Source organism: Parasteatoda tepidariorum, chromosome 4 (genome assembly GCF_043381705.1).
Source record: "Parasteatoda tepidariorum isolate YZ-2023 chromosome 4, CAS_Ptep_4.0, whole genome shotgun sequence".
Classification (NCBI taxonomy): domain Eukaryota; kingdom Metazoa; phylum Arthropoda; class Arachnida; order Araneae; family Theridiidae; genus Parasteatoda; species Parasteatoda tepidariorum.
Genome location: NC_092207.1, coordinates 52,908,193 through 52,931,027, shown reverse-complemented (window position 1 = coordinate 52,931,027; position 22,835 = coordinate 52,908,193). Strand labels below are relative to the sequence as shown.

The following is a 22,835-nucleotide window of genomic DNA, read 5'->3' as shown; positions in this document are numbered from 1 at the left end:
GCGTAGAATTTTTTTGTAGCTTTTCGAAAGGAAATGATTCATATTCACAAACTCGCGCTAAATTTGTAATATCATCTATTTCTATATAACTATATTTCGGAATATTTAGCAAAAATTCCTAAAAGCTTTTTATGTTCCGTAAACCTGACTTCTGAAAGCCTAATACAAAATTTAAATATTTTTAACTTCAGTCAATAGACATTTTTATAAAATAAAACATAAAATTGATTACGACTATGGTACGTTTTGCTGCAAAGATCTATCGGCTTCTTTTTATTCCAAAGAAATTGCATACAAATTTGCTGAAGTTAAATTTAAAACATAGATTTTAAATTTAAGTATAAGTAAACCATAATAAACATAAAACATATTTTTTTAAATTAGTTTAAATAAACTATTATTCATTATCTAAGTAAAAAAAATTTTTATAATGATAGCTATGGTTTATTATAAATTAAGATAAAAATAGTAATATGAAAGTTTTATAAAACTTAACAACTTTTGTTGAATTTTATTTTGTAAAAAGTTATAATTAATCAAATTATAATAATAAATTTAATATAAAAGTTAACTAATATTTACTTTAGAAATGTATAAAATTGCATTGAAAATTTAGTTGAACCAAAGAGAAAGAAGACAAACATTAAATCAAGGAATATCAAAAGCAAGGGACACCTCCATTTTGAAAAGATAAATTCCTAATGCATTTAAAATACGAATTTTTTTTAAAAAAATTTCTTCTTTGGAATAGAAAACTAAGTTTAAATATAAATAGTAGATAACTTTTTAAACTTAGCTTTTTTTCTGGAAGAGAACTTTTAATTTCCTCTAACATTATTGTAGCCAGCAAGCTTGATGATCTATTGAACATTAACTTTAGCAAAGGAAATGTGTATGAGAACATTTCAGCACGATTTCTATCATTAAAAGTTAAGGAAAATTGCTCTTAAAATATTGGTTGATGGCCGTAACTTCAATTTTTTTTTTATCAATTTTTAATTAATTCTTTTTATTTTTTATTTTTTACTTATTTTAAAAATATCACCTAGTTGTGATCAACATTACTTTTTTTATAACTCATAGGGAATAGAATGTGATAAAGGTTTTGGGTTAACAATTAGGGGCAATGTCTTTTTACTATAGATTATGAAATGATATATTTTATTTGGATTACTTACGGGATATTTCTCTTTAGGCGAAGAAAACTTTTACTGATGAGAGCACCCATTCTGTCAGTTGTTGTTCTTAATATACTTCCCCAAGACGAATCCTTCATCAAAGTGACATCAGGGTCAAAATCATTATTCAAAAGACCTATTTTGCACTGATCTGTGTAGGCATTATTTGAGTTCTGGGATTTTGATTTAGTCCGTTGAATCTGAAAAATCGATTGAGTACTATTCTGACGTGCAATTGAAAAATTAACGTAAGCGATAGAAAATTCAAAATTGAAATATTTATATATTTGGCATTTTGTACGGTAAGCGACATACCACAAAAAAAATTGTTTTTTAAAAATAAATTTCGTTTAGTCAGCTTTTTGAAATTCAATTTTAGCGTTCATAGCATTAGCAATAGATGGAAAATAGTTGTCAAGTCACTTTTATCGGAATCAATCGTGAAGCACTTATGTAGTTTTTTGAATTGCACGACAGTATTCAGAATAGTTGAAAGCATACTCTGAATAGTTGAAAGACTATTCCAATATTTTTGATTAGCCATAAAAAGAAGTTGTAGTAAAACTTCTTTTTAAGTGGATAGTTTCGCATTTTAGCTCTCATTTCAATTTTAAAAAATTAAATTTAATAAGTACTAAAATAGATTTTTAAATTTTACCACAATAAATGTTTTACGTCTTTATTTCATCAAATTCGATTTTTTTTTTTAAAAAAGGAACAAAAGTCCTATCATCTATCTCGCAATAACATTTCAATTATATGAAATTGTTTTTATCGAAATAGTTTAAATATAATATTGCGGATTTCTGCCTAATTTTTTTTTCTAATGAAATAGTTGTCACTTTTCAAACTTTTAAAAACCTTAAGTCATGATTAATTTCGTTTTAAATGTTCTTGCCTAATGGACAGAATGGATCAAATATTTTTAATTATAAATTCCTTGAGCGAAAATAGCCATATGGAACCTTATTTATTTATTTTTTCGTCTGCGTGCTTTACTTACTACCCCCCCCCTTCCACATAATTTCACCAAAATCTTCTTCTCGTCACAAAACAGAATGTATCTTCAATAGTTGAAACTATTCCGCAAGTGTACTAAAAATTTTATTTAAAAAAAAAAATAATAGAAAAATATATATTTTTTTTAAACTAAATTACTAATGTTAGCTAGTTTTTGCTACAACCATTAAACGAAACATTAGCAAAAATTCATCTCAAACTGACTATGTTCATTAGACGTCCTTCTTGAATAAAATTGTTCCAATATTTGACGAAAAAATTCGATTGAGTACTAATTTTTGTTAAAAGGCGTGGTAGTAACATGATTTAAGTGTAAAAATTTATCAGGAGCTGCTTAAAATTTTTGAGCACTCATTTATGGAATTCAAAATCCTGAAATAATTAATAAAATAAATATAGATAAGCACGAATTGTGCAGATATCTTTTCATAAAAAACTAAAGAGTGATAATCAAAAGGAGAAAATATCCAATAATTTTAAAATGCAAACATATTATTATTTTATATATAAAAACTTTAATTGTAATAGATTAATTGAAATGCATACATGTTTTGTGAATGCAGCGATTCTGATTATCTTCCCAATTTTTAACAACGATAGAATTATGAGATAAAAAGTATTGATTATTTAGTGGTTTATATTGCTGTTAGAGTCGTGGTGATTCAGGGGATAGAGCGTCCGCCTTCCAATGAGGTGAACCGTGTTCGAATACCAACGATATGAATTCCGCATCCCGCTCACACCAACCACGGTGCTGGCGTAAAATATCCTCAGTGGTAAACGCATATTGAGTTAAGAGTCCCCTTGCCGTCAGACTAACCGTGGGAGGTTCTCGTGGTTTTCCTCACCATGTACGCAAATGCGAGTTAGATCCATCAAAAAGTCCTCCATGAATGCAATTTTTTCCCAATACTTGATACAAGAGTTCCCTTGTCTTCTGGATTGGATTCAAAATTACGTGGCTACGGAGTTGAATATTAGCTGTCGTAAACCCAAAAATTGTGTCGGCTGTTCAACGACGATTATAAAAAGAGAACTGCTATTAAAAAAAAAGTTTTTCCTGCGCAAAAAGAATTATGATAGTAGAAGAAGACACCAGCTTGATAATAATTATGTATCGAAATGAATTAAATATCCCTGAATTAATCTTTTTATTAATATACTTAAATAACTTTTTTTTAAATATAGTAAAATATGTCGCGGGTTTCTTTAAAACTCAACAAATATCACGTGGTATGCAAAAGAAGAAATGCTTCAAAAATGAATTTATTTTATTTTTTTATTTTATTTATAAAATTACTGAATACCCGTTCTTTGCACTGGGTGATTAAAAAATGCAAGGAATCAATAATAAATACTGAGGAACACTACGAAATCAAACTGAAAAGCATATACCAACAAAATTAAAGAGCTTGATGGAAGAACCAGGCAAGTGACATTTTTAGGAAAATTACTGAATCAGAGAAAATAACAAAAGGTGGATGCATCAGTATGGGTATTGCTGAATGTAACAGAACTGTTTTTGCCTTCACTTTAATCTTAACATAACTAATCCACATAAGTGTTTAGTATGCTTGCATGATTTTTATTTCAAATTAGGCAGTGGTAAATGAAATAAAATAAAGAATTATTAGTCCGGCCTCCTAATGAATTGGTAATAAAATAATTCGGACGCAACTTTTCTTTCGTTCTGAAATGTGTAAGTTTTTTAACTTAACTTGGTTCTAACCCACTAAGTTTTTTTAATTAATATAGCTAAAATAATTTAATTGTTTTCATTTAATATTATTTGTTGCTCTTTTTTGATGGCTTTACGTTATTAAAGCAAGAAAAACTCGTTTTTTTTAAATATTTTTTATGCAATTCATCCCATTAGAATAAAGATTAAATGTATTTAGAGTCACTTGGTATATGATGCCATTGCTCGTGCCGAGCTCACGACAGTCAAAATTTATCACTATCAAGAAATTTTCTCTGGTACACATCGCTTTTGAGAGGCCGTAAAACACTTATTTCCAAAGTATCGGTATTAAAACTGCTTTGAAGTTTTGCGAATTTAATTATCACCAAATATATCGGTATAATATTTTATACCTATATTAGTATATTTGGTACTTATTACATAATCCGTCACCTTCAACATTCGAGTTTTGTGCGAAATACTTTTGTTAGTAGCAGCCAACTGAAGCCATTTTTTTTAAAATATAATTCATATCAGAACTTGATTAGGAAAAAAGTTATTCTACTTTTAATTCATTAAAATATTAATACACTATCTTTGCTATCACTGGAAAAAAATATTTTCTGAAACTACGGAAAACCCGTTGTAGAATTCTTATCAAAACTGCACCAATTAACATAATATCAGTAGTATGTTCATATTACTGTCAGTTGATTAAGCGTCATCTGTGAATGGTGATTTTCTATGGTTTTCCTAAATGGATTTCCTATCAACCTTTTCTCCTTTAACTTTGCTTTTCAGAATGTAGGATATTTTATTTTATTTCAATTAATACATATTATCAATATTAATTAAACATTGATGTCAAAAATAATACGGCGATTTTTTACGGCTTCCCAAAATGAATAAGTATTTCTTCCCCATTATATTTGCTTTATAGTACATAAGTTTTTTTTATTTTAATTAACATATTACCAAAATTAATTGAGTATTGTCGTCCATAATAGTATAACGATTTCTTCTATCATACCTTTACTTCATTACTTTTGCTTCCTAGTACATAGTTTATTTCTTTTATTTCAATATGCATATATTGCCAAAATTAATTAAGCATCATTGGCGTCATTAATAATAAAAATTTCTCATAAACGAATTTGTACAATATTCCCATTAATTTTGCCTTTAAATACATATAAATATTTTTTTTCTATTCAATTACTGTTGATTTTAAATAATTATTTTTTTAGAAACCCGTCGTAAAAGAACAAATATCAATATTTAAAAAAAACGCGAGGTATCAAACAAGTTTAAAAGTATAAATTTGATGACATGCACGCGTGCTACCACGCAATGTTGTTCATAGAATTTATCTGACATTGCGAATATAAAATAATGAAATATTTGAATACATGCAATGAGCTGTTTTTTGATCAAATAGAGCTATAAGCTAGCAATTATCACTGTGTGTAATATGTGGTCTAATGCTTAATCAATCAGAAAACACCATTTTGTTCTTCGCTTATCATACTTGAACGGTTCATCGTAGAATGTTCTAATGTCGACATTGACCTTCCTCGTGCTTCAAACTATCTGTATGTCAAATTTCATTGATTTAAAGGACTCCCACGCACAGATTAATATCCATTTTTATAGAGAGAGATTTGCAGACACTTAAACTTTATTTTATGCTTAGAAAAGTGAAGCAATGCAGCAAAAGCTAGTTATCTGCCACAGGGATCATAAAAAGTTAGGTCCCACAATTTCGAGATCAATGGCATGATAGTGGGAATGTGGTTCACGTTGAGCACCGGCTGCTTTTACCTTCCTATAGATATAAATCTTAGAGAACTTATATTTTATATCATAACCGGCATTGAACAGCTGACCCTATTCTAATTTACGACAATCAAAGTGTATCAAGCATTGGGACAAATTAGCTTTTATAGAGAACTTTTTGATGGGTCTAATCCGCATTCGCGTTAAATGGAGATGAAAACCACGAAAACCTCTCGGTTAACTCGACGTAAAGGAGGTTTTAACTCATGCTCTGTCACCCAGTGGGTCAGCACTGTGATTGGTGCGAGACGGCACCAAAATTACGATTTACCAGCCACCGCTAGGATTCGAACCTGAAGCACCTCATTGGGAGGCGAACGCTCTATCCCCTGAGCCTCCGTGCACTTCACTATGACAGCGCATTGTCCTAAACACCGTGGCGTCTGGCATGGCGGCTATCGTAGCTCCTTTAATTTTATAACACTTGCAGCCTGGGATATTTTAGCAGAAAATTTAGTCTCTATTAATGGAGACTACTAATAAAAAATAACTAGTAAATAAGTGTAGAAATAACTAAACATAAATTTTGTTAGCAAAAGATCTATTAAAAAATAAAATTAATAAATATTAATGCATGCAAATAAATTTTGATTATCTCAGTTAATTCAGACTCTTAAAACAAGCATTGGAAGATAAAGTATGTCAAAACCGATAAGTCAAAGCTAAAACCAGATAATTCTATCTGAAATCGATTGTTTTATCGTTTAAAATGATGAAATACTATTTTTAATTTTAATAAGAATAGTAATAAAAATAATAATTTCACACAGCTTTGTTTTATTTTGAATGAAAAATTCGAACTGTGATAAATAACTTTTTCTTACTTTTGATTGCAACTCTGTATAAAATTTGTATGTCTTTTGCTAAAACGTCCAATATGAGGAAGCTATTAAGGGCTGTATAATATTTTTGAACTTTATACCTGATACTTTAACCCTTTAACGCTGATGAGACACCAGTATCCCTTTTATACATTTTTTTCTGATGCTCTAATTACATGCAAAAATATATTTTGGTGTTTTTTAATTATAAAAAACGGTCTAATAGTTACTAAAAAAATCTGTTAGACTATCGGAATTAAATATTTGTATTAAGATATAAAATCCAAAAAAAGAAGTTTGATTTTTTTCCATTCATATTCAAAAATGTATCATTAATTTATTTTGTAAATGAAAAAAATTCAATGATGAATAACTATTTCTCTTAGATCTAAATAAGTGTAAGTTTATAAAAAAAAAAAATAAAAAAAATTTCTTGGAAGTGAGTCATGTTTGGAAGATCTTACTTTTAGCGCAGAAAAAGACACCACTGTTTAATGGCTGTATTTCATAACCATAGTTATATAAAATGCTGAATGTAATATTTTTCACTTATTTTTTAATTTAAATTAATAAAAAAAATTAAAAAAGTATGAAAAATATGGTTAGTAAAAACTTCTGCTTCAAAAGGTTATGAAGTGAGTTTGACAAGAGAAAGGGTTCTCAAATCCTTTTTTCCAGGAAACTTACTTTTCTGGGAACCCAAACATCTTGCATTTCGAGTTGTTCTTTACTTCCGTTGACAGTAATTTCAAGAGATTCACTCTCTTTGAGGCACAACTTTAAAAATACATCTTCCAAGGTAAGAGCATTGAATTGCGTGATCAAAGTTTCTGGATTTGCTTCGGCCAATAAATGACCATCTCTCATGAAGCCAACCTGAAATAAATGAGAATGCTCTTTCAAAACATGAACGATACTCTAACAAAGAGGAAGCTAAATGATGGACCATCGGTGGTCCACGGAAGAATTATTAACGAATGAGGTTAGTTGTTTTGGTAGTATCAGTCACAATTCCCTCCTTACCCCTGATGTAAAATCACACTGATTGAATAGTTTTACATTTATTGTAACTTTAATTATCCATCATCATCATCGTTTCATTGATCGTCATGTTTTTTATTTTATTTTATAACCGTCATTGAACAGCCGACCCAATTTTTGGGTTTACGACTACTAATGTACAACTCCGTAGCCTTGTATTTTGAACCCAATCCAGAGGACAAGGGAACTCCTGGATCAAGTATTGGGAGAAATGTGCCTTCTTGGAGGACTTTTTGATGGAACTAACCCACAATGCGTTACATGGAGAGGAAGACCACGAGAACCTCCCACGGCTAGCCTGACGGCGAAGGGACTCTAACCCATGATCTGTCTACCATTGAGGATATTTCACGTCAGCACTGTGGTCGGTGCAAACCGGACACGGATTCGTATCGAACAACCATCGCTGGATTCGAACCCGGTTCACCTTATTTGAAGGCGAACCCTCTATCGCCTGAGCCATCGCGGCTCGATCGTCATGTTTTTATTTTATTTTATAACCGTCGTTGAACAGCCGACCCAATTTCATGGGTTTACGACTACTAACGTTCAACTCCGTAGCCTTGTAATCTTGAACCAATCCAGAAGACAAGAAAACTCCTGGATCAGTACCCCCAGAGGTATTGATTTGTTGTGGGAACATGGAGGACTTGGAGACTCTTGAGATCCTCTTGGATATGGGCCCAGAGCCCTACCGACCAGGCTATCCCGGCCCCGATCGTCATGTTTAAAAATTTCATTGAAAATAAGCAGTGTAGTCATATGACAACCGGCTAACATGAATAACTTTTAATTAGCACAATTTTTTAAAATCGCTGAAATACCTCGATTCTGATTTGAAGGGAGACATTTAAAAATCCGCTTTCATTCCTATTAGGAGAATCTTCCCTCTCCTTCAAAAAAAGTGGTATTGATTCCCGAGTTAGAATATTTTCTGCTGAGGTGGTCCGTTGAGATCAAAAGCTTGGCTACTGCTGCTTTAACATATTACACTAAAGTCACGTGTTACAGTCTAATGCCATTTAACTTTTAATTTCATGCTCCTTTAAGGCTTACATCTTATAAGCTTCCTTTAAATAAAAAAGTAACCGTAAACTTCTTTTTCTATATAGATGCTGATGTGCGAAAATTAAATTCTAAAAATAATTCTTTATAGAACTAACACATTTGCAAGAAATTTAATTCTGCTAGAAATTCACAATGACTTCATATTTTCCTTAATTTCGTTAAAATATTTTAAAATTGACAAATTTTTTCCTAAGTTCGACTCGATTTTTCTGTCAAAATTGAAGTAAAAAAGTATACGTATTATGAGTCGTAAATTAATACTTAAATGAAGAAAAAATGAGTAGCGAAATCTTACGAATCACTACTCTAGAAGGTAGGACTAAAAACAAAAAGGCCTGTTTGATTGCTTGGGGACAGAAAGGGCTTGAAAGGCGATAGTTAAAAATATCTTCTAGTTTTATTTATAGGCAACGAGACTGGTTACGTTTTCATGCTGCCTTTCTTTACAGTGGATTTCAACGACATTTTTTCCCCTTCCTTCAATATTCTTATTGAACTCTTAATGTTTTCACTTTATTTTTATGTTTTGAATTATTCTAAAAAAAGATATACTGTGGGTAGTGGTTATGGAACACCCAGTATATTGCTATTATTTAAAAGAAATATCTTCATCCATTTTATAGTGATTAATTAATAATTTGAAATCAACTTACTACTTGTGCTTGACGTGCTTCTTCAACATAATGAGTTGTGATGACAATTGTAATTAAGTCTCTGGCTGCGAGGTTTTGAAGATGATTCCATATGCTATTGGAAGAAAAACACACAATTTTCTTACAAATCTTTAAATTCCTAGGATTTTCATTTTATTTTTCACTTAATTTATTGTATTTAATTATTTGCTCTTAGTAATTAAAATGCTGTTATTTACTCCAGGAAACGTGAATAAAAATATTAAACCTAAAATTGAAAGGTTTATTTTAAGATGAGTGATGTTTTTATGTTCCTTAAACAAACTAGAAAGTTATTAACGCAAAACATCCTCATTTTGAATGCGTTTATGTAAAATAACGATACAAAATATTTACAATTAAAAAAAAAATTCAATTTCAGTTTGATTTTTTTCCGGTTATGATTTTTAAAATTGAACTGAAAATAAAATTAAAATCCATTTTTTTTCTTTTTTTTTGCTATTTATCACCATCTTACAAAAAAAAAAAAAAAAAAAAAANCATCTTAAAAAAAAAAAAAAAAAAAAGAAGAACAACAACAAAGCTTTTAAGTAAACTAAGCAGATTTCCTTATAAATTTTATATCTTAAACCAATGCGATTAGCGATTATTCCCACTTTAATCTGAAAATTTGTGCTAAATTAAGATGCGAATGTGTTTAGGGAACCAATTAAAAATTACAAACAAAACAACGTATTTTTGAATGTTATATACCAGAAAAAAATAGAAATTGATTCGAAACGTTTAAAGCATGTTTTCCCTTGTTCAGTGGCAGCAGCTTCCTATTTACAATGCAGTAGTGGTCGAAAAAGTATGTCATTTTCCCACATTTTTTTGAGTGAAACACGATATTTTGATTACCAAGACACGTTAATAATGTATGTAATCATATTTAGTTCTAAAATTGACATATGCTGATTTCAAAAACAACGTGAAAGATAAAATTATTTGTGGACATTTATTAGCTACAAATTTTAAATTTTTTATACATAAGAAAAATATGCATTTTATTTCTAAAAACCTAGCGATACAGATTATATAAACTTTTTTTTCCAATTAGTTTTTTGTCATATTTTGTAATGATAAAGAGCGTGTAACGAAAAAAAAATTTTTTTTTTACTGCTAATATTATTATTATTATTTTGCATAATTTAGCTGTCAATCATATTACACATCTTACAAAAGGTTTCAAATTTCAAAATCGATAAAATTCGGGAAGCTTTATAGCTAAAAAAAAAATAATTATAAAAAATTTAAATAAAAAAAAAAAAAAAAAAAAAATAANAAAAAACAGTTTGGTAAAAGTCTTAAGAAGTCCTAAAATAATAAGAGTTTTTTTTCTTCCAGAAATTTTCGATTTAAATCATGAGTCAAGTTATGCTAAAAATATATGAAAATGTTACCTTTTCCTGAGAAGAGGATCTACACCTACTGTTGGTTCATCTAGAATGATGAGTGGTGGCTTGTGAATTAGTGCAACAGCAAATGATACTCGTCTTTGTTGACCGCCACTAAGCAATAAAAAAGAAACAGCAATAAAGTTTCAAGTCAGCTTCCAACCACTAAGCTTTTTTCAAAATATTTTATAGAGTGATTGGCAATTAAAATCAAAAGCTTTCAGAATTTTTGATAATTTCACAAACATTTTAAAAGCCTCACCACAAGAGAGCTACAACAAACTGGCGTTTCATATGATATTTATATGTCGTGGTGTTGAAAATAACTTTAGATCAATTTTTCAAAACAAAGAATCGTAATATAAATTTAGCTACTTGGAGAAATTTTTCCAAAGAGCGCAGCATAATAATGCTTAAGGTATATAAAAGATCAAGTGACTTCGCCAACATTTATGAGCATACCTGTCTAGTCCTAGTATCGATTGGAAATTGGGAACCTAGGCCGCGAAGCAGTCCTTACCAGATCCAAATGTTTTTTTTATTAAACTTTGTGATCAGCTGCATTTTTGATTTGCTGAAATACTCGAGCATCTTGCTCGAAAAAATAATCAAATTTGACATGATGAGAGTAGTTTTCTCAGAAAATGTTTCCAACTGTTGAAATGAAGGTGAGGTATCTTCAGGGCTGGATTAAGACCTCTTGGGGCCCTAAGCACTGAAAATATTTTGGTGCCCCCTCTTGCAATTATAATTATATCCACTATTAAGTCGCGAGTTCAAAAGATAAAAATAAGATTTTTTTAAAAGAAAATATTTATTTAAATTAAAACAAAAAAATTTAAATAATTAAAAAAAATAATTCATAACTGCTAATTACAAGTTTTGTGAAAACATTTTCCATTCGAAATGAAATTAATAAAAATTTAAAAAAATAAATAATTTTTTTTTTTTATTCAAGTTTCACTGGCACTTAAAACTATTTAGATAGTGTTTTCTATAATAACTAACTGATGATATATATTTCGAAATTCCTTGTATAAAATTTAATGGGGAAATAGGCTTAGAGCTCGTAAATTAATAATTATATGAAAAAAAAACTAACGAAACATAATAGAGATTCATTAGATTAAATACATGGCATTCTCTAACGTTAGAAAAAATATTTCGTAAAAAATGTAAAAGTGTCATGTAAGATATTTATTTTGGTTTACACTATGCATAGCTAAATAGTTTTTCGCACTTTTTTTTATCGCAATGCTCCTTTTTCTTCCTCAAAACTTAAGTAGAAAAATACAATGTTTCGAAAAACAATTGTGTATTGCGAACATTTAGTTAGGCTTTGTGGTGCCCCCCCCCCCTATCCTCTGATGCCCTACGCACGTGCTTAGTTTGTTTAATGGTTAATCCGGCCTTGAGAATCAGCATGAGGAAACACCAAGACTGCTGTTCTTTGTTTTAGCATACTTGTCTAACTACTAAAACTACTACTTGTCTAACTACTAGTACAGGGTGTCTGCTATATTTCAGATTTTCAAATTTATGACTTTCCATGACTAATTCCAAGAATTTTTCATGACTTAACGAAGTTACTATTTTCTCCAACAAAAACACAACAATAAATTTAAAAAAGGATTGTAATGACATTAATTGAAATGATAAGTATAACCAAAACTGTTATACTCTGCATCTTCATATTTGTAGATTTTAAATATAAATAACAGGGTAAAAAAAGAGTTGAAGCAATGAAATAGCTGAAAAAGAACAGAAGCAAATATTTTTCTTTTCTTTTTTTTCTGCAGAATTATATTTTAAAGATACTTTTCTTGTTCATCGAAAAGGAAAGAAATACTCCTGATTTTTCTGTTCTCCTTTCGGAATGAAAAAAAAATTCGAAAGGCTTGCTTCCGCTAGAATTTTAAATCTATAAAATAATTAATTATAACGAAAAATCTGAAATCACAGAGGTTTAAAAGAAAATTCGCTTCAGAAATTATGTTTTTTCTCTCATTTCTCGAAAGAACACTATAATTTTTAAAGAGCATGATAAAAACATTTTATATTTTAATAAAATAGACTGTGAGTGGGGATTTTGTTAGAAATTCAGATATTCGGAACTCCATTTTAAAAATTATATTNGGGGGGGGGTAAATTCCATTTTAAAAATTAAATTTTCGGCAACCTAAATCCTTGACTTTTCATGATTTTTTTAAAAAAATAGTTAAAGTCATGACATTTCATGTCAAATTTTGTTCAACACCGAAATTCATGACTTTCCAGGTGAGCAGATATCCTGTAACTAATATATCTTATTTATAAATGCTTGAATTATTGATTTGTCATGGTAGGTAAAGCAATTTAATATTTAACTTTTAAAATTAAGATTTATACGTTAAAACATAACTGTTGCTACCAATAAGAAAACAATTTTTTCAATGCCCTTCCAAGTTGGCACCTAAGTGTTTATGATTAATTCACACAATATGTAAGCATATTAAATGACGAGATCGTAGCTACCGTGATTAACAGGAACAGTGTTTGTTTTTTTCAAAATTAATTAAATATGTAGTCACTAAATCGTTCATGTATATCTGCCATTTACACGGAATTTTTAAAAAACTGACAGTAAAAACATTTTATTTCCTTTTCTTATTCAGAAGAAATAAAGTAACCTCGATTACTGCCACTTATTAACAAATACAGTGCAGAATTTCTAGTAAAAAATATCATAAATAAACATATACGTTGTAATCAAGAAAATAAAGTGGTTCAGAACTTTCAGTTTTTTCGGTTTCAGTTTAGTTAACCCCTTCCTTCTCGCTCCCGTGAAAATGACGGGGTGAGATTTCACCCGCTATTTCTCGCTCCCGTGATATTGACGGGTTGGAGTGTTCAGTAGTAACGCGCCAATAAGAATAAAACTAATTCATTTCTTTTGCCCGGAAAACATTTTATTTCTCATTTTACACACCTGATGGCAGTACCAGGATATTTTTAAGGTAATTGTAGATAGTGAGTTTATTTTAAACTAGTTGCAGCACTAATCAAATACGTAATACAAATACAAAAGCCAAAAAAATAGACACTTTTATGACCGTTTTCTTGAAAATTAACCGATCGTTAAGGGATTAAAGAGATAGTACTAACATATTTATATTTTGAATATGCTGTAGTTGTTACCAATGTGTCATAGAACAATGTGTAAATAAACTTCGAATAATGTGATTTTTTTAAACTTCATTTGCATACGTATGTAGGTTAAGTACGCGTTGCTCTTAATACAGGATGATCCGCAATATTTACCCTTCATATATATTTGTAGAATATTCGTCAAACTTGACTCTAAACTGCATACATATTAGGAATAGCAAATTATCATTAAAGTTAGGAAAAATCAGAAACGTTATTATAATCTCGCTAATATTTATTGAGGAAGGAGGGTTTACAAGTTTGATTTCTTGAGAAAATTAAAAGGAGGTAAATAGAATTCAGCAATAAACAATATTGAATTCGATTATTAGAAATAGTGTCAAATTTTGTTGGGTAATGAAATTTGATGCTTTTAATGCCGCCTTCATTTATCGATACATCAAATTTCGATAACATTTTTGTATTTTTTTACGCTTATCCATTAATTTGCAACCTCTAATGTGCATATGTAATGAACTTTTTTATAATAAGGACTTTTAAAATATATTGAGGAAAACAACGGTGTGAAAAAAATCTAAGAAAAATAACACATATTAATTAGAAGGTAAATTCTACACAAAAAACCATCTAAACATTGAAAAATATTAAACATTTTTGGAAAAAAAATTATATAATTTTCTTTTATCGAAGTACTTTTACAGAGTATCAATGACAGTTTTAAAGGATTGAATTTATAAAACGTGAAAAAAATTATAATTTTTTAAAATATGGAAAAATTATTCACAGCAAACTAAAGCAATCATAACTTAAACAAACAACTAACTGAAAAAATATAAAGCAACGAACTTTTTTATATAGCTTCAGAAAATTTTATAAATTTCCTTTTTAGTTTTTGCAAGATTCACTTGTTGAGATAGATTCATTTCTTGAAGTTAATAGATTCTTTTTGTAGATGCGCGTACATAAATTAAAAGTGTGAATTTTCTGTTAACTCTTTAGTAAGAAAACGACAAGAAATCACAGTTTCCTTTTTTTTACATACCTCAAATTTTTTATTTGTTTCTTTTTGTCTGGAATGTCCAAGAATGTGGTCAGAAATGAGATTCTTTCTTTGATTAAGGACTGATCCATTTGATAGAGTCTTCCAAAATAAGTTAAAGTTTCTTCAGCCGAGATTTCTGGATAGAGACCGAGTTCCTGAAATTTTTTTAAAGAATGAATCTTACGATAAAGAATTTCGAGAGAATGAACGAGTTCTTGTAAAATCCTACGAGAATGAATAAGCTCTGACAAAATTTTAAGAAAATGAATGAAAAAAATTTAAAAAAACATTCATGCCAACTTTGGCCGAACTTCTTGTGTTTTACCAACCTTTGACTGAAGAGTTTATTAAGAAGTAGCTAAATTACAATTGTAGTAAATTGAAAGTTTTATAAACAGATATAAGTGTAAAAATTCCAATATTTTTCAAAATTGCAGAAGAAAGGCCAAATTTTACACATTTTTTCCAAATCAGTTTCTTACAGAATATCTATCAAAAATATTAGCACTGAAAAAACTTAATTTGTACTTTTTAATCATTTTCAAACAAAGTGTGGATCGGAAATATTTGTATTAAAAAAATATTCGTAATTTATATTTGATATTCTACTGATATTACATTTTAAAGTATTTAAGTCTTAATTTTCTTTTTACTTATTATTTTTTGTGAAAGCCAAAATTGGAAACTATGTTTCTGCTACGCTTAATCAATAATGTGCTTAACTTTAATATTTTTTCATTTCTTCTTCCCGTTTTTTTTTTTGTTTATTACTGCCGCCCAATAAGGTATGGTCTTCAATTGGAAGTAATGGAATATTAAAAGGCAATGGAGAGCCGCAATAAGTAAATAACTAAAATAAGAGTTTACAAGATATTGACAAAATGTTGTAAATAATTTCTACTTTTAAGCTTGTACAAAAAGATTTCCTCTGGAAACTAAGTGCTAACACTCAACGTTGTCGTTTGTAGAAGATTTTTTGTTCCGTTTTTTTTTTTTAAATTTTCTCCAGCTAAAAAAGATTTTCTTATGATGATCCTGTTGGTGATTCATAGGTTTCAGTTTTAATTACTTCATGATATGGTAGTCTTTTCACATAAAATACATAGTAGTCATCCTGTCAGACCTCTCAATGTTATAGATGAATCATAAGGAAGAAATGCCTTTTAGCATTATGCATTATGATTTCACTAATTCTATAAAAACTGAAAATTAAAACCCGTGGGAATTCCGACAAAGACGCAGAACAAAAAACCGCAAAATGTTTATAAGGAAAAAAATCCTAAAGATGACTAGTTGATAAATTTTATTGAAAAAAATTGCTCACCGTTATTTATAAAATAATAATACCAAAGATGTAACTAAGTCTTCTCGTGTTTAGTATATTCAATTCTTATACCATCTCCATCCAAGTTATTACACTCTGCAATACAATATCCACAGGGGTTGGACAAAAATATGGAAACACTTCTATACCAACTCTAAGAAAACAATTTTTCTTTTTAACAGCTAATGTTAAATGATAACACCTTTACATGACAAAACTGTTGGCACAACTCGAAAGATCGTGATTGAAGCTTTCAGAATTGTTGTCCTTTTTAAGCATACAAAATCCTTTTATTAATGCCACTACGATTTGAAAAGTATTCTTAAATAAATATCGTAATCCTATAGAATGATTTCAAAATTGTAGGTAGCAAAGATAAAAAAAAATTACTACCTTTTTCTCCCTGTTTTGGTTGATTCGAATTTTGCATTCGTTCAAAATGACACCATTTCCAAAAATTTCAATCATGGTCTTTTAAAGTGCCATGTAAAATCTTCCAAAACAGTTGCTGCTATAAGTAAGATTATTTGTGCGAGTTAATATAAAAGTGGTTCCATATTTTTGACTAGACCCCGTAATTTAAGTTACGAATAACATTTTTCGACGAACTATGGGTTTTTAAACATAATTTGTACCATTTGTACCACGAGAAGGCATGATGCAGATAATGAAGAAAAGTATATAATTTAAGTTTTCCACTCTGCACGCACGAATTTTTAAAATTTAAGTTGTTGGTAAAACGAGAAAATATTTACCAACTTATTACTTACTTCTCCTTTAAATCCAAACATAAATTCAAATTCTTAAGTCAAAATTATTAAACAGGAGGTAGAAAAAATAAATAACCATTACTACACTAATTCTAATTGGAACAGCGCACAAGGCAGCTAAAACCAAATTCAAATTATAATAAACTAGTAACAATATAAAATTACTAAATAAGTAATTTTATATTGTTACTAGTTTACTTCTTCTTTGTAACATCTGTATATTTTTATTGAGTGCAAAACAATTCAGTCAATTTTATAACCGTCGTTGAGCCGCCGACCCAATTTCGGGTTTACGACTACTAATGTTTAACTCCTTAGCCTTGTAATTTTGAACCCAATCCAAAAGACAAGGAAACTCCTGGATCCGTACCCCCAGAGGTAGGATTCGTTATGGGAACATGGAGGACTTTGTGACTCGACAGATTTAACGGGCATCAGTCACCATTTACTAAACGGGGAGTCTTCGGTTGACGGGGATCGAACCCACGCCCTCTTGGACCTGGGCCAAGGAGTGCCCTAGGAATAAATTGTGGGTTTTAGATATCCCTGGTTGAATTTCTGGCATTTGTTGCCGACTAAATATAGCATGTAAAACGCATTATGCTCATTTATTTTCTAACCGAACTAACTGAATTAAAAAAAATCAGCTTGAACAGGGAGTGTCATTTCATCCGGTATTATAGTTTAAATATAAACTTATACCACTTTTTATAGAACAGTATAACTTTAACTGAATACAGTATAACTTAGAAGCTAACAATTACTTGCTTTTTATTAGATTTTATACATTTAAAGTGGTAACAAAATTTATCTTTCCATATTTTACGTTTTTGTAGTGGTAGCGATATAACAATCGATTTACCAATTGTAAGCAGCAATTATTTTAACTATGATAACACTTAAGATAAAGGATAATGTTAAGACCTTTACATGTTTAGTTAAATTATTAATGTGTGGTCAAAATAAAAAATAAAAATAAATTTTATAAAGCAGAAATGAAAATATTAAGTTATACATCTTATTACTATTTTTAAAACAAAAGGAAATCTCAAGCGAAAATTAACAGAATGATATACTTTTTTAAAAAGCATAACACTTTGTCCTCTCTCTCTCTTTCTTGCCCTTTAGGATTCTCTTTGGTTTGTCAGTATCAGCCCAAAATTTCTGATTCTAATACTGATCTTTTAACGGGACACCTTCGAAAGTTTACAGCTCTAATCGTATTCATCGTGAATTTCTAACATTGTATGGAAAGTCATAGTGGTAGTTGGAAGGCAAATAGAGTAGAAAAAAAGCATTTTGTCTCTAATATACATGAGTGAAGTTTCATTTATTTATTCATGTATCTTGGAGAGAGATGCAGCACTACAGAAGTAGGCAGCTGTGGGATCTCTCCCGAAGGTTCCGATTATCTGATAAGGTAACGAAGCGTTGGGTGAAATATAGTTTGTCTAAGGTGATAACTCCCTCCGAAATAGTTATACCCCACCATAGTCACGGCCACGGGTCTAGATCTAGACGAATGGCTAGGGGAGTTCTTATTTTAGACAAACTATACATGGCTAGCTTAAATCGTATATTGAGGAATATAACAGCTTGAAATCAGGTTAAATTAAATTAAATGCTGTAGTAGTTTTGTTGATTGCATTATCCAAGAATTAAACAGTAAAACAAAGCGTTTGGTTTGATTAGAATAAATAGTAAAGAGTAGAGTTTAACTTCACCAAAGCTGCGGTAGAAAAGAAAATAGGTTCGTAATTTAAAATCATTGGAAAAAATTAATGTTTATATGATATCCTCAGTGGTAGACGGATCATGGGTTAGAGTCCCCTTGCCGTCAGGCTAACCGTGTGAAGTTTTCCTCTCCGTGTAACGCAAATGCGGCTTAGTTCTATTCAAAGTCCTCCGCGAAGGCAAAATTCTCCCAATACTCGGTCAAAGAGTTCCTTTTTCTTCTGGATTAAGTTCAAAATTACAAGGCTACGGAGTTGAACATTGATAATCGTAAACTCAAAATTTCCTCATCAGCTCACACGATTATATCCGCAAAATGGAGTGCTTTTCTAATATTGTATCAATATAGCCAAAGCAAAATATATCAATACAATAGTGTGAGGAGTACTCGAAAAAAAAATGAAAGAAAATAGAACACATTAAGTAATAAATATCACATAAAAAACAGATAATAAAATTTAAAGAAAAACAGAATAAATCACAAAACGAAATCTATAAGGCGAGTAGCGAAGTCAAATAAAATTACATGCAAGGGAAAATTTTCAAGAATGATTTAAAATATTATATAATGATTGCTGTTAGCTTACTTGAGGCATGAACCCTAGTCCACAACCAGGGATTGTGAATCCTTTTGAACCTGGGGTTTTCCCATAGATCCGAATGGTCCCACTTTTTGGATTGTGCCGGCCTATGATACATTTCAACAGTGTAGTTTTGCCGCAACCACTCGGGCCAAGCAAACCGTATCTGAAATATTAACATTCATTTAATAACAGATACTAAAGCAATACAATAACTAAAGTTTTAAAACCATACAAAACAATTAAATGATTCAAGGAAACTTTTTTATAAAAAAATTCAATAATTATGGAAGAAATTATTGAAAGATGATAGATTAGTTGTCTTTCAAACAAAAATCTTAAAAATGCTTACAAAAAAAACGGAAATTATTTCGCCCTAGCAACATTGAATAAACATTGACAAGTGTGAAATACAGATACTTTCTTTCGGTATTTTTCGACAGTATTCACTGATATCCGCATACTTCAGTTCGATAATATCGGCATTTTTCTTTCTAAAATAAATCTAACTATCTAAAAAAGGAAAAAAAAAGAAACAAGGTTGTTTTTTGTTGATATGTTTCATTTGAAATAGTAAGCGAATTCTCAATTATTATTTTGGACCAAATAAAATCTCAAATTTTTTTTTTGAAATTAATGAGAAAAAATCTATTGTAAACGAGAAGAATTACACCAGCATAACATTTCTGTTTACCAGCATAACATCCCAGAATTAGATCTGTTCTGGTTCGGAACCATAATAAACTGAATTCAACTTTTTAAGAGATTTATGTGTTTTGGTTATGCGCATTTAATTGCATAATAACCAGAACTGACTAATAAGGCTTTTACTCATACACGAATCAAGGTTTGTGATTTTTTTTCATTTAAAGAAAAACATGATTTTTTTGATTTAAATCAGATTTTTTTGATTTTTATTCAAATACATTGTAAGAACTTAAATTTATGATTAAAAAGCTTTATAAATGTTTAATTAAATTAATATTAAAACTATATTATAACAATATTTTAGAAGCTCTAACTTACTAAAATAATTTTTCATTATAATGCATAGCAACCATTTTGAAACAAATGCATGAATGAAATTTAAAGACTAGATGAAAAAGAGAATTTAAAGAATACTTCAGGAGTCTGTTTAGGTTTTTCTGAAAGGTACCTATTTTGTGAAAATTACAGAAACATAATTTTGAAAATTACAGAAACATAATCTGTGAAAATTAAAAATTGTAACAGATTGTGTTTATGAATGTAGTCATTCATCAAAAATTAAATAAATATTTAATCTAAATATTTTTATATTAAAATATTCATTTTTAATCCTATATCAAAATAGATAAGTTAAGCTAAAATAAATTTGTTAAAAATCTATGTACTCATTGGAATTTTTTTTCACAAAATTTCTTTATAGAAAATCCGATAATGTCAAAGATACTGTAAACATATAATGGAAAAAAATACCAGTTATCAGTTAATAACCTCACTGCTTCAAATAGACTTTGAAAAGGAAAAATGTCACTATATCAGGAAAAAAATATCTGAATTCATCAGCCTCTTTTTTTCTATTTTTCGCATAGTAGGGTAATTTCTTTTTAATATAAACTCAAGCCTTAGAAATATACATTTTCCACCAATAAAATATAATCTAGATTTTAAATCCATGCTTTTTCAAACAAAAGGCAGAATTTTAATTAACATTATTTACATTTTTTTTTTGTTGAAAAAAAATTCATGTTTATTAATTACTTTCTTCAGCTATACAAGTCTATATTAAGACAGCATTAAATGCTTACTTTAATCTGTACTTTCAATCTTAAGAATCAAAAGATTTTTAAAAATGTAATTTCAAATGTGTTGGAACACACATCAAGAAAATCACTTCGTGAACAAAAATTAATTAATGCAGCAATTTATTTAAAATAAATTTTAAAACTAAGAAAAGAAATTAATTAAAGTATCAATAATTTAAAACACCGTTTATTAACTTTTAAAATCAATATATAGATATAAAAAAATCAGTTGATTTAAAATTAATGATTTTTTTAAAAAAAAGAATCATTTGATATAAATCATGATTTAAATCGTGATTTAAATCAAGCTGATTTAAATCAACAAACCCTGACACGAATCAATATAGATAATTATGTATCAATATTGATAAGATGAAATATAAATCAAAATTTAGTAACGACAAAAAAATATCGAGATGTTCCTTCTTTAAACAGTATTGAACAGTATAAATGCTTTTCTAATAATACTTTTTCGATGCTAAGTATCAATATTTTCTTTTGAAAGCAGAAAGAGTTCTAAACTGGGACGTGCGTTGCAGAAAAATTTATATATTCAAACAGCTATGAAAATGTTAATAACTTTTGTTTGATTTCGTATCTATTTATTCATATGTACTTTGATGTTTAACTAATTCAGTTTCATATTTTTGGAGCTTTATTTCATGTAATTCTGATCCCGAGCATGTCCCTAACGATGCCATCATTTTCTTCTTTTCAATTGTAATTGTTGAAAGAATGAATCTCTGAAGAATCATTGAAAAACGTTAAAATGTGGAGCTCCATGAACTCTTCTATTTTTTTAACATAATAATGTTGAGCAGAATCCTTTTTTTAAAAGAAAAATCATTTCGAATGACAGCTTTCCTTTCATTGTTGCGAATAAATTAAATAAGTTAATTTATGCATTTGCGTGACAAGAGAAAGACTTAATTAATTTTTCTTCGATATACAAGACGTATATTGCATACAAAGACACGTGTTTTATCATCTATCAATCGAAAAAAAAAACTTGTTTTTGAAGGACGAAGATACAGTAATCGCTGAGTCGGAACAGAATAGAACTTTATATAATCTTAAAAAATGGTAACTTTTTCAGAAATAGTACAATAGAAAGCATAAAATTCATAATAATAAAATATTGTAAAGTGTTTTGCAATCAAATCGAGATTATTTGGCGATAAATAAAATGGTTCATCTGAAAACTATGCACTTATCAATGGATAAAGAAAATGAAATCTCATCAAGAATATACAATGAAATCATACAAAATGCAAAACTAATCTTTCGAATAAATCTCGAGATATAAGACCGATGAAATTAATTTTCCTTAAAAAAAATAATTATAGTAAAAAACAATATTTCACTGTTTTTATAAACTCGCATTTATGTCAGTGAAGTTGGAATCTTACAATCGAAATTTTGACTACTTTTCGAATAGACAAATTCCTTTCGTGCCTGAGTTTAGCGTAAAACATTACATATAGAGTCCAATATATCGTTTTATTGCTGTTGTTTATCTTAGCTGATTTAGCCAATAGGCTTGACCAACTCTACGAGTACGTATGATGGTGTTAGCCTGGCTGGAAGGGCACTGGGCCCTTGTCAAAGAGTTCGTGGGTTCGATCCCCGCCGGCCGAAGTCTCCCCATATAGTAAATGGTGACTGATGCACGTTACATCTGTCGAGTCGCAAAGTCCTCCATGTTCTAATAACAAATCATATATCTGGGGGTACTGA

The 22,835-nt window shown here is 29.3% G+C and overlaps 1 protein-coding gene across 4 annotated transcripts in view; it reads right to left on the bottom strand.

Moving 5' to 3' along the window:
- Positions 1–22,835, bottom strand: part of LOC107443157 (ABC-type transporter snustorr) — a 57,843-nt gene that overhangs the window by 18,814 nt on the left and 16,194 nt on the right. For 2 of the 4 annotated variants that reach the window (XM_071179806.1, XM_071179807.1), the window contains exons 2-7: positions 19,318–19,477; positions 14,903–15,057; positions 10,720–10,827; positions 9,299–9,392; positions 7,224–7,412; positions 1,179–1,378 (exon numbers count right to left, since the gene is read on the bottom strand). In XM_071179806.1, coding sequence (XP_071035907.1) covers positions 1,179–1,378; positions 7,224–7,412; positions 9,299–9,392; positions 10,720–10,827; positions 14,903–15,057; positions 19,318–19,477 — 906 coding nt within the window. The remainder of the gene's footprint in view (positions 1–1,178; positions 1,379–7,223; positions 7,413–9,298; positions 9,393–10,719; positions 10,828–14,902; positions 15,058–19,317; positions 19,478–22,835) is intronic. The other 2 variants (XM_071179809.1, XM_071179808.1) reach the window with 2 other exon arrangements.